Source organism: Triturus cristatus, chromosome 5_1 (assembly GCF_964204655.1).
Source record: "Triturus cristatus chromosome 5_1, aTriCri1.1, whole genome shotgun sequence".
Lineage (NCBI taxonomy): Eukaryota > Metazoa > Chordata > Amphibia > Caudata > Salamandridae > Triturus > Triturus cristatus.
Window position 1 is genome coordinate 484,786,977 of NC_140587.1, and position 13,322 is coordinate 484,800,298.

Sequence of the window (13,322 nt, forward strand, 5' to 3'; positions counted from 1 at the left end):
GAACAAAGACATGCCCGAACGACGACTGAGCCTTAACCACGCATGTGCATGTTTAAGGCTGAGTCGGTCTAGTGTTCGGGCAGGGCGGAGTTCGGAGGAGCATCGCAGTCGCAGGGGAACAGGTAAGAGGGGTTAATTTTTATGGGGTTAGGGGTTAGTTTATAGGGGTTTGGGTTTAGTATTTAGGGGGTATGGGTGATCGGGTTTGTTTAAAGGTGTGGGAGGGATTAGTATGAAGGAGTAGAATTCATATAGAGGTGGTGGGGGTTTACGTGATTATGTAAAGGGAGAGGGGAATTCGTTTTATGGGGGTTGGGTTTGTATTTAGGAGGAGGGGGGTTTCGTGATTATTTAAAGGAAGAGGGGAATTACATTTATGGAGGTTGAGTTCGTATTTAGGAGGTGGGGGTTTCGTGATTATTTAAAGGAAGAGGGGAATTACATTTATGGGGATTGAGTTCGTATTTAGGAGGAGGGTGGTTTCGTGATTATTTAAAGGAAGAGGGGAATTACATTTATGGGGGTTGAGTTTGTATTTAGGAGGAGGGGGTTTCGTGATTATTTAAAGGAAGAGGGGAATTAGATTTATGGGGGTTGAGTTTGTATTTTAGGGGGTGTGAGTGATCGGGTTTGTTTTTAGGGTGGAGGAAATTCGTTTTTATGGGGTGGGGGATCGGGGTACTATTCGGAAAGCATTTTTTTTTAACACGCATTCCTTTACCACGAAAAATCGTGATAAAGGAATGCGTGGTAAAAAAAATTGTGGTTGCGACCTTGTTGTTAGGGAAGTCGTGGTTGGGGAACTCGTTGTTCCAACATACAACTGTCTTTTATAGAGGTAGGAGGACAGCAAGCAACAGGACACTGCCAGTGAAACCCATTGAAGACTCCAGGCATGTAGGAGGGTGGGATGGTCAACAAAAGTGCGGAAGGCAGCGAGGGGTCCAGTAATATCAGCAGGAAGTGGTCATCATCCATAGTTCAGGAGAACATCATCCATTATGAGTAAGGCAGAAGTTCCCATGCTGCAGCATGCTATGTAGGGCTTGATTGTTTAGATGAGCATTCAGCTTCTGCTGGTGGCTTCATCACTGGTGTTGATATAGTACTTGCTTTGGCTGACATGGTGAGCTGCCTGTGTGTTTTACGGAAGGAGTTTAATATTATTAGATCATCAGGAGTTCTGTTTTTCCTCCATACTTCTTTCTGGTCAGCGGATGAAGCATTTATTGTCAGCAAGGTCTTGAGAACACCAAGGTGCTGTAGGTTTTGGCTTGCACTTGAGTGTTTTAGTTGAAGGCCAGATGTTCATATAGTTCTTGAAAATGGTGGTGAAGTAATTTAAAAGGGTGTAGGCGTTACGAGATGAATTCAAGCATTAGGATGTCAATGCAGAAGCAGTTGAAGGATCTGAAGGTTTGGATTTCTCATTTGGGTTGACTTTTCTTTGTAGGTAGGATGCTAAGAAGAGAGATTGGGAAGGTGAGATGGTCAATGCAGTCTAGGGTATGGAAGGTTTGCAAAGGACTGTTGGTGATGTTGAGAAGATCAAGTCAAGGATGTTGCCTTTTGAGCCTTAGTTCCATAACAACACCACATTTTTTTTATTTACATTGACTACAACTGCGAGGTGTCCTACCATTATATCCAAGTGTTAATATCAACCTGCACTTACGTCAACTCCACATTATCGACTACCAGCATATCCTCAAAGTACATTGGTATGGAGTTGTCAGCAGTAAAACAATACTTCCCTACATTTACTTATCTTATAATATGTTGGTAGTAGGCAATGCGTAGTCAATACATGTGCAGGTCAAAACTGACTTTTAAATGGAGACATACAACCAAGAGAGTGCTCTACCACAATATCGAGTACTAAATATTATCCCGACAAATTTCTGAATCCAGGATATTGACTACTACAACATTGTGAAGTTAACTATATTTAGATAAATATAGATTTACTATTCTTAACTAAACATGTACATCCCTTGAAGATATCTATACAATACTGGACCCTGTTTTTCACTTGCATCTGCTGGAAATATTCTCACAGTAGGACAGACACCATTTTTAAATAAGATAAGAATAACGTGTTTAGAGAGTTTTGATTTACTTAGGACCTTTGCTGATTTACCCTCATTAACGTAATGTTATTCGCAGTTCAGGATATAAAACAACAAGCGTTGTGTGTGTATACACACACCTACATATATATATATATATATATATATATATATATATATATACACATACACATACGTGTATATATACATACATATATACATATATATTCAGCACTTAAAGTTATCCTAAGAAACAAAGACTTGTGCACTAAAGAAATAACTCATGCCCCTGCCATGTACAGTTTTCACATTTTCTCATCAATAACTGTATTGCCAATGTTGCAGTGATTATCAATGATGTCATAAAAGAGGTCATGACAGATGTAATATGTGGGGTAATAAGCAGGGCATGGCGAGGACGCAAGTCATAGTTATAGTTTCTTGAGAACTATAACTGCTGAATTTCTATGGTTTTAAGTGTGTAAAATCTGAACTTAACTATAAAGTCCCAGTAACCTTTGATTTTTTTCAGTCAATTTCAAGGATTTTTTAACATAAAGTAATATTTAATTACCATATGTTAATCCAGCTGACGGCGGGCATGGCCTTTGGCTGTGCGCAGTGGTGTGTTGGCCACAAGGCCTGGCCTGCGACCAGACCCTGTGGCTAACCCCCAAAGGCAGCCAATTCACAAGTCCCCTCCCGGGGAAGCTTTTAGCCCCAGGGATTCCACCCCTAAGGGCTCAGGACCACATTTAATTGGGAGGGGAGCACTTGGCCTCCCTTCCTGTGCCGGTGCTGGACCCTAACTCCACATTTTGTGGGGAAGGGAGCACGTGTCCCCATCCCTGGGCCGATTTTTGCCCCCGGTGGACATCCCCAGAGTACCACCACTATATTTACCAGTGAGGGCACGCAGCCCCCCCTGACTGATTTTGGCCACAGGGACCCCATCTCCCAGGGCCTGGCCATATTCCAAAAGGGGAGGAGGAAACACAGCCAATTTCTGGCCTGGGGACCTCATCCCCAGACCCATGTCCAAAGGGGGAGGGCGTCGGCATGGTTCCCCTCCCCAAGCCAACAAAGGGTTAATGCCCTGGTACCCACCCACAACACTATGGTTGGGGGCTGCAGAGGGACCCCCCCCCACATCCCCATCATGCTATCCACCTCCGGCAGGAGCTGGCATTGCTCCCACCCACAGGGAGCAACTAAAGATGCTGATCACTATGGCAGTGTAGGCAGGGAAATAGATGAAGAGTCTGCTCCCAGTGGGTTGGAGAATTTTTCATGTTCCCATCTGCTGAGAGCTCATTTAGTATTTGCTCCAGCTTGGGTGGAGTTTTGAAATTGCTCCGCCTGTGAGGGAAATGGCTATGTCCTGGGGGGAGGCAACCTCGGGACATAATATATGAGCTGGCCCAGAGGGATGGGGTCCCCGGGCCGAAATTGGCCGGGATGGGGGTCCGCATGGCCTTCCTCCTCATTACTTATACGCCCAGAGGCCAAAATCGGCCCGGGGAGTGGGGCTGTGCACCTCCTCCCACTTTTAGAATCAGGCCAGGAGTCGGCGACAGCGTTTGTTTTTTTTTAACATTTTACCACGGATCCAAAGCAAATTTGCTGCAAAATTGAAGAAAAAAAAGGGGTTGGCTCCCGGCTTGGTCCCTGTGGGATCCCACCACCAGGTTTACTGAGTCAGGGTTTTCCTACACTGACTCCTTGTGGTTTTTTGGCCGGTTTTATTGGAACTCGGTCAAGTCCCAAGACGGATGCCAACACTTCCTGGTTCAAGTGGTGGCAGCCAATTGTCGCATTGCTGTTGGTGCGTAGGATCCTCCGTGGTGGATCAGTTTTTCTAGATATTCATACATCTTTTTTCTTTATTGACACCAAAACTATTGAACAGATTTTCACCAAATTACACTCTTTCTGGACCAAGATCTAGCTTTCTGACAAATTTGGTGTAATTCAGTTTCATGGTTCAGGTGGTATGGGAAATTGAATAGGGAAAACATGTTCTTTTTTCTTAGCCCCAGCTTGACAAATCACCCCGAAACTTTCCAGATAGCAGCTGACGTGACTGGCACACTAGTTTTGAAAATTTCGGGAAGATTCCTCCAACAGCGCCAACGTTATTAGCAAAACAAGAAATGCTTTTACTATGGAAACTAGGTCCTAACTAGAGCTACCTACTAGCGACCATCAGTAGGTAAGATATTTATCTCCTTAAATTGTCACTGAAATGTATACTTCACCTCTTCTTAATGAGATTTGGATAGCTTGTGTAATGATTAAATATTTAAATCTGTATATTCTTATAAACAAACCAAAATACATATTAAAATAATTATTTTCAGTATTGATATAGATGCGCAGGCCCTGCAGCAAAACATCATGAAACGTATACCTCTGATTCTGCAGCACTGAGACTGCACACATCAAAATATCCATGTGCTATTCAAAGTTACATTTCTTTAATGTATGTGCAATTCGAACCATATCCACACTTACCTCACACTGTTTCACACTCACTACTCCAGAATTTTTGTAGCCTTTTTTCTTCTGTTTCTTTTTCGGATTTATACAATCAAATTCAACCTACAAAAAGGAATAAATGACAGAACATCAATAACAAGCAGATGTCAGTGGGCCAAACAATTTTACAACGCAAGTAGAATGTGCTCTTATCGTAGTCAATGCTGAGCACGCGCCTTTGGTGTTGCTGCAAAAGCAAAAAGAACAGATGATGGACGGAATGCTGAGTTAATCAAATATTCACCCCCTGTCACAGATCTGGGTTTAATTAATCTTTTTTTGCTCACCACGCCATTCCAGTTTAGACCCAGCCATATGCAAATCAGTCTTGACCCTGTTCCTCGTGGGAACAGTCCAGCCCAAACTGCCAGGTCAGGTCTTCCCTGGACCAAAAACAAGCAGCCTTGGACCATTTTGGGGGTATCACACCATATCAGCCAAGCTCGCTTGAAGCTGGTGGTGTAGCGTGCACGGGACCCACATCTGGGCATACCCTTCCCACTTAGGGTGACAAATGCAAAAAGAACAGATGATGGACGGAATGCCGAGTTAATCAAACATTCACCCCTTGTCACAGATCTGGGTTAAATTCATTTTTTTGCTCATTGCACCATTCCAATTTAGACCTAGGTATATGCAAATCAGTCTTGACCCTGTTCCCCATGGGAATAGTCCATCCTGAACTGTCAAGCCAGGTCTTTTGCTTTCTCACCTTAAGTGCGCCGGGTATGCCTAGACGTGGGTCCCAGGCTCACTGTGCTACTGGATTCAAGCTAGCCTGCCTGATGAGGGGTGATGCCCCGAAACTGGTCCCAGGATGCTTGTTTCCGGTCCAGGGAGGACCTGGCTTGGCAGTTTGGGCAATACTGTTCCCATGAGGCACAGGGTCAAGACTGATTTGCATATGGCTGGTTCTAAACTGGGGTCGCATGGTGAGCAAAAGCACTATGAATTTAACCCAGATCTCTTGACTGGGGGTGAATGTTTGATTTGCTCTGCATTCCATCCATCATCTGTGTCTTTTGCTTTCTCGCCCTAAGTGCGCCAGGTATGCCCAGACATGGATCCTGGGCTCACTGTGCCACTGGATTCAAGCTAGCCTGGCTGACTAGCGGTGATGCCTTGAAACTGGTCCCAGGACGCTTGTTTCCAGTCCAGGGAGGACCTGGCTTGGCAGTTTGGGCAATACTGTTCCCATGAGGCACAGGGTCAAGACTGATTTGCATATGGCTGGGTCCAAACTGGGGTAGCATGGTGAGCAAAAGTTCAATGGATTTAACCAAGAGCTCTTTACTGGGGTGAATGTTTGATTTGCATTCTGTCCATCATCTGTGTCTTTTGCTTTGGTGTTGCTGCAGTGCGGCTGTGCAGGTTCAGAGCCCTGCATAAACCGTAAAGAGCCGGTGAGGGCGAGGGACCCTGACAACCCCTCTCAGCTGTTGGTATCTTCAAGATAACCCTTTGAGTCATAAGTTTGAGCGGACAGGAATATATAGCTGGTTTATTTTTTCTCTTATTAAGCTAGTCACAGGGGAAACATGAAGTCATTACACTATCACCTAATGAGGCCCTTAAATTCTAAAATATCAAGAAAGACATTCTGTAAAGTTCACCCTAAATTCCCAACTGCACGATTCCATGGATTGTTTAGTTCATTAATGCCATTCCCTTCTCTGATATAGTTGCAGTTTAATTAGTCCACTGGTTAAACCCTGGATGTTTGCAGGAAACACACTGCTGAGCTGTCGCGCTTTCAAGTCTTAATAAACCTTATAAAACATCACTTTACAAGTAAATATAAATCGGCTTAGTCTGTCAGTACAAATTGAAAATATCTTCTTGTCTTAAAATAACCTCAGTTTCTAATCTCGCCGCTGAGGAGGACACACAACAAACAGGACGCGCCTACATGAGCTCTCCGAATACACACCGGAAACATGTGAGAAATAGTGATGAAACAGAGACATCCCTTGAGTTGAATTACACTACTCAGTTACACCTGAATGGCACCGGCTACACTACCACCTCCTTTAAGTTTATTCAATCATTAGCAGTTTTGTACAGCACAACTGAGATGACAGAGCGCTTCAAACCAGAACAAGTTGCCAGTGCTAGGGTACACAAGATGAACAGCAATAAATGTTAATATATGGATATGACGCTAAGGATTTTGTTCATGCCCAATTAAGGTTAAAACGGTAAACAGCTGTCAGGACCCCTTTCAGAGGGCCGTGGAGGTATTCATGGGATACTGGGCCTAACAGTGGTCGTTAAGGATTTAAACTCCTTGTGTACTCGGGGCACAACCAATTATGGATCCTGACCAACTGCACCAAGTGCTCCTTTTGCACTTGACTCTTAGTGGTAGCTGTGGACAAGCAGTCAAAGGCTCTTTTAGGGCCGAGAAGGAGTAGTGCAGATACAGGTTAGTGAGCACGACCCATAACTCAAAGTGCGAACAACACTTTCAATAAATCAATGTCCCGTCAATACTTATTTTGAGATTAATAAGAAGTATTTTCGTTTCTAACTCTACTCATTTAAATAAGTATTACGACATTCATATGCCATAGCACAATCCCCTTGAGGTAGGACTCTAGTGTCTCACTGGCAAATCCCTGCCCCACCTATTCGTCATAGGTTAGGGATTTATTCCCCATTCACTGGTGGCGCATCCATGGAACGCTAACTAGCAGGCCCTACTCAAGAGTCCACTCCCAGTCTCTGAAAGCAGCCAAAATTCTCTATGGTGCCTCAGCACTTTCAGCAGCGAGTCCCCCGGTACCTGGTGGGCCTGTATCATGTCTTATCTGCTCCAGCAGAGTGGAAGCGTTCAGGGACTCTGTGGGTGCCTCGACCTCGTGTACTTGCAATGCTACACTCCTGCTCGGTCGAGTCGATTTGCACGTGGGACGAAGAGCAGCAACCAGCAGTGGCAGGCTGTCCCTGAGCAGCGTGGCGGCGCGAACATCGATCAAAGGTGCTCCTGGGCTTCTGTCACTCTGCATAGGTCTTGGCGCTTTGTCAGCAGCAATTACTTTCATGGTTGCTCCACTTGGTGTATGGGGTCACCAAAACAAGGCAGTACAGGTTTTATGCTCCTCGCATAGCACTCAGTTCACGGCAGCCCTCTCCTGCCCTACCAGGTTGCTGACCTGATCCTGCTGATGGGCTACAGCCCATTCTGTGCACAGCCATCTCCTCAGACCTCATCAGGAGTTCTCTCTGCAGGGCTCCCCACTGGTCCTTACTCCCTCCAATGCTCTTCTTTTCCGCACAGGATATACTGGCCTTGGAAAGCAAGTAGGCACTAGTGCTCCAGGCTCCACAGCAGGTGGACTTGGTTTCCCTAGGTGATGTCCCCTCACCCAGAAGGGAGACTAGCAGGCCTTGGCATCAAGTCCTGGTAACAGGCAGAAGTCTTGCACAGCTTCCCCTCCTCACAAAACCTGTTTGGCTGCTGGACAGATGACAAATGTTTGGGGTCTCAACCTCTCCTTGTGCTAGGGTTCTTCTGAAAGTACACACTTGTTCTCTCCTTCTTGAGGGCAGGACGGACTCCTAAGCCAACAGCCGTAAAACACAGGCCATGGAAGCGAAAATAGTTCACTCCCGGATGTCAGCCAGAGTGATATGTACATCACAAGGTTAATTCAGGGCTCCAAGCCCTTCTCTATAATTCCCTTTCAGCCCCATCTCCTTCCTGAGATGTGTCCAGGCCCTTTCCTTGTGCTCGCTCACTGAATCAACAAGCACCCTTTAATTTGTATAGGGGGAGTCTCACTCTCCCTTCTCTAGTGTGTCCCACTAGTGTGTCCTGCTCACGGGAATGCGCAATACATAAATCTGTCTGGAGGATTCCTCTACTCCTCATGTTTTCACGAAGCAGGCCTGGGCTTTCCAAAATTGAACCCAGTGTCCTCCACGTAATGTTCCATAAAAGGCATACTTGTACTTTGTGTTTATACACAGCACACACTTTGTCCAGTTCTGTTACCTACAAGGTTTGTGTCACCACAGGCACACATGTAGTCAGCACACAAATTCAACCCGCGCACTACCCAGTACTGTAGTCTTCCTGTATTGTGTCATGGTGTGCTACTTGCAAACACATATGTTGCTAGCACGCCTATTCATTGTGGGCGTGCCGCACAACACTCCACCTTCCATGTATTGTAATTTTCAAAAATACTGATACACCCAGTATATGCATTCAACGCATATGCATTGCACAGAACTACATTTCTCATGTAATGATATTCCTCGCAGATATACTTACACCCAATACATGCACCCACCATGCATGCACTCCACAGAATTGCTCTATCCCTGTACTGTACCCTTCCTAGGCTCACATGCATTCAGTGCAGAGTCATCACTCCTGCACTGCGCAGCACTTCACATCTAATAGGTAAAGTTAAGCAGACAGCAGCAGAACTTCAAAAAGGTGAGTGAGCTGGTAGGACTCACTCCAGTGACACAGGTTAAAAAGGACATGTTCACTCCTACTGATCACTACAGAATATGCTGCCACCACCGCCTATGTCATGGCGCACAAGCATGGTCCGCGTTTTTGCTGTGACAACAAAAAACAACATTACGTTATCCAGACAACAGTACAGTGGGCACTCAGGGCAGGGATACACATCCATTACCATGCAGACAACTTTTCCACTCCAACAACAGCTGTCTAGAGGAAAGAGTCGGGTATTACCAAGGTTAAATAATACTCCTATTACTTCTTTATGCCATTTGTGGCCTCAACACCTGCAGAAGGCCTGCAAACCGCCAATCTCCCTAATGCAGCAATCACAAGTCAGCTGGTGAACACGAAAGTAGCTATAATCGAGGTACACGCTTCAGGTTAGGGAAAATCATGAGAAATGTTAAACTCACTACGAGAGGCAAGCGCATCGTCTGCACAGACTACCCATAGGAATGTTCAAAATGTTTTTCCATCATTTGTTACTCCTAGCATGCTGTGTATAAAGGTGCATGGTGCACCATGTTTGCCAGTGATCAGCTTTGGGAGACCGAGAGTAAATTAGTTACTTTCCTTCAGTAACCTTTCTAGTAGGGTCAACCGCAGATTCCTCACCTTTTGAATACTCCCTAGGTGCCAGACGGGATCCGGAAAGTTTTGAGCAGTGACGCTGTGCCGGTTGGTGGCACCATGCGGCTACACAGAGATGCGGAAATACTGCAGAAATGATATGCGGGGCCCATAGAGACCCCACTCCTGCATGCTGATTTCTGTTGCTTTTGAGGCTTTCCGCACCCCCATATGCAGAGCCCCAACAGCAAATTGGCTTTGACTAGTGTGCAGATTCCTAGACTTGGGATCTTATTAATGGGTAGAGACCAAATTATACACCGGGGAGGATGGGAGGGCCAGCGTGGAATCTATGGTTAGATAGTCTCCACCAGAAAGACCATTAGTCGAATGCAGGTAACTTGTTCTTGTGATAGAGACTTATAACCGCAGATACTTCACCTTTTAAATAGATACCAGAGCAGTAATCCCTCCTTGTGAACCTGGCTGTCCAGACAATAGTAGTTTGTGAACGTACGGAGGGACGCCCACGAAGTCATCTGGCAGATGTCCAGAACAGGAAATTCATGTGCCAACGAAGTGGTAGCAACTTTGGCCCTGGTGGAATGAAAAAAAGTGGTGTAATATGGATTGAGGTAGAGAGCCTGCAACTCGCCGTGGCAATGTTATGGCAATAAGGAACACGGTCTTGAAGGTAGAAGGCGAAAAGGGGCAGCTGTGAAGCAGCGCAAAGGTTGTGCACTTCAAATAAGTCAGGACCAAGTTAAGGTCCCACTGTGGCATGACTAAAGGAGAGGGAGGAAACAAATTTTGTAAGCCTTTTCAAAAACTACATCACAACGGATATTTTAAATAAGGGATGGTCCGGCAACCGTAAAAATACCAAAAGAGCAGAGAGGTACCCTTTAATGTGCTTAAAGCAAAGCCTTGGTGGGCGAGAGTTAAAACAAAAAACAGAATGTCAGATAACCTGCCCTGGAGGGAGTCAATCTGGCACGTGTTGCACCAAACCACAAATTTATCTTAACAGCTGTATACAGTTTTTGTCGAGGGCCACCTGGCTTGCAAGAGGACTTCAACCATTTCTGTAGGAAAGTCAAAGGTGTTCAGCTGTTGACGCTCAATCTCCACGCATGACGGTAGAGTTTGCAGGGTCCAGGTGTGCAGAACCCTGCCCTGCTGTTGCAACAGTAGGTCCTCCTGGAAGGGCAGATTGATCAGCAGACAGATGCTCAAGCCCAGGTGTTCTGCACACCATATTCTCCATACCCAATTTAAGGCCAATTGGATGACTTGGCCTCGGTCAGTCCTGATCTTTTTCAGAATTTAGGGCAGAAGAGGCATCAGTGGGAAGACATATAGGAGAGTCCAGAGTTCCCCTTTAGACTGAACACGTCTCCCAGTAAGAGACGCTGTGGAAACTTCAATGTGCAGAATTGCCGACATCGCACATTCTTGGTGGTGGCAAATATATCAAGTCAAGGTTCTTCCCATTTGCGGAAGAGACCTTGTGCCATCTCCGGATGTACCTGCCACCCTTGATCTGCTAGGTGTCGCTGGCTGAGCTCAAACACCCTGGCATTCAAGGGTCCTGGCAGGAGGTTCAACACTGGGAACATTTCTTGAAGGTCTAGCCATTACCAAAGGCATATCACCTACTGAAAAAGGGCCCAGGTCCCCACTCAGGCCAACTTGTTACAATACCACATGGCTGTGGTGTTGTCCATAAGTACCTGCCTTAGATTCTCCCTTGATGGACAAAAAGACTTTCAACACCAAACAGATGGCCAGCAGCTCCAAGAGGCTGATCTGGAGCCCCTGCTGAAGACTAGAGACCTATGGTCTCCACACCTCCCATGTGGCCACTCCAACACAGAAATGAAGCATTGTTCACCACTGTCAGCTCTGTTGGGTAAGAAGAGTGGTCTGACACTGGCCTAATCGCGATCAAGTAACCACCACTATAGATGTTTCGCAGTCTCCTCTCAAACCTGGACATGGTCAGAAAGGTCTCATTGATGTTGATACCACTGATACTTCAGATCCCATGGCAGAGCCTACAGATGCCACCTGCCCTACTTGACCAGCAGGATGCTGGAGGCCTTCAGTTCCAGAGCTCCTGTGCCAACCTCACTGAAATCCAGAACACAGGATGAAAGATCCGGAACAGTACATAAATAGAGAGGCATCGACCCACAATTACAAATAATACATGGAGTCCAGAATTAAGGCTTCAGACGTCTTGCAACAAATTTATAGTAGGTTTAATTCCTTTATTCTTCTTCAAATTTTTCTCCATGCAATACAGCCATGTAGTCAATGTGTTTCGCTCTTGCTAGTTGGACAAACTGAACGTACTGATAGTGAGTTGAGTAGTCCTTAGCTGTCACAAGATCGAGATCGTATCCTGAATGTCCTGTACTCTCCTTTCTGGGGTAAAAGCACAAAACCGAACCGTGTTCAGAATGGCTCAGATGAAGGGGGGTGACTGAGAAGGAGTGACTTTGGCAGTTCATAATGAACCCTAATGATGACAAAGTTCGCCGCAGTTTGGAGTTGGTTGACCATTGCCTGGGGCGAGCCCACCATCAACAGTCAGTCATCGAGGAAGGTGAAGACTAGGCCCACAGACCGACAAAGAAATGCTGCTGCCAGCACCGCCATTACTTTTGTGAACACCAGAGGGGCACTGGTGAGACTAAAGGAAAGCACAGAAAACTGATAATGCTCCTGTCCCTCCACAAACCACAGATAGCACTGGTGGGCTTGCAAGAGGGGACCGATGGGAATAGGCGTCCGGCAGGTCCAACATTACTGATGGAGCAAGGACTCATAAAGAAGAGACTTGCTGGGAAATAATCCTCTTGTTTAACTCACAAACATGGTTATTAAATACGTTTTGTGAATAACTAATATGGACCACATGAATACGCGGGTTAGTGAAGCTTGCCTATATGTTTGCTAACGCTAATAACATGAACGAAGGGCTAAAATAGCTTTTAACAGGGAAATCTTTACACATGAGCAGAAGGCACTAAAATGGAGTCTTGAAGACTCACGTGCATGGCACCTGCTTAGCTGAAGTGAAAACGAGCTATTTTAGTAATGATAATACGGGAAAAGTATTAATAAGAAAAGGGGAATAGAGTAGAGATGGGTGGTAAGCAGTGTGTCCATTTTATTTGTGAAAGTAACATTTGTCTCTTTGACTTTATTACTAGTGCGCATTTGGGCCTCTCGTGTATAACTGAAATAAGCCGAGTCATGTGACGACTGCGCAGGTCTACTGAAAGTGAACCCGGAATGATGACTCAGAGTTTAAACAAAAGCCAAGTTCGCAAAGTGTCCTAGCCTGAGAACGGATGGTGAAAAGTTCAATGGAGTGGCTTTACATGTTAGACTTTAACCAAATGTTGCAAATGAAATGTGAATGGAGGTGGGAATGAATATGCTACTTACCAGTATGCATCTGTTCTTGGCATGTAGGGCTGCTGACATTCATAACTGTGCATAGATCGCCGCCTAGTGTTGGGTCCGGATGTTTGCACGTTGTTGTCCTGGAAGAGTCTTCGAAGTATCCTGGGATAGGTGACTCCTCCCCTGGACTACAGTGCGCATGGGCATCCTCTCCATCCTCAGATTGTTTTTCGCCATTGTGGCAG

At 45.6% G+C, this 13,322-nt stretch overlaps 1 protein-coding gene across 9 annotated transcripts in view; it reads right to left on the reverse strand.

Annotated features, from left to right (window-relative positions):
• CPNE3 (copine 3) overlaps positions 1-13,322 on the reverse strand; it is a 434,216-nt gene that overhangs the window by 88,910 nt on the left and 331,984 nt on the right. For all 9 annotated transcript variants that reach the window (XM_085605326.1, XM_085605317.1, XM_085605318.1 and 6 more), the window contains one exon: positions 4,584-4,670. In XM_085605326.1, coding sequence (XP_085461452.1) covers positions 4,584-4,670 — 87 coding nt within the window. The remainder of the gene's footprint in view (positions 1-4,583; positions 4,671-13,322) is intronic.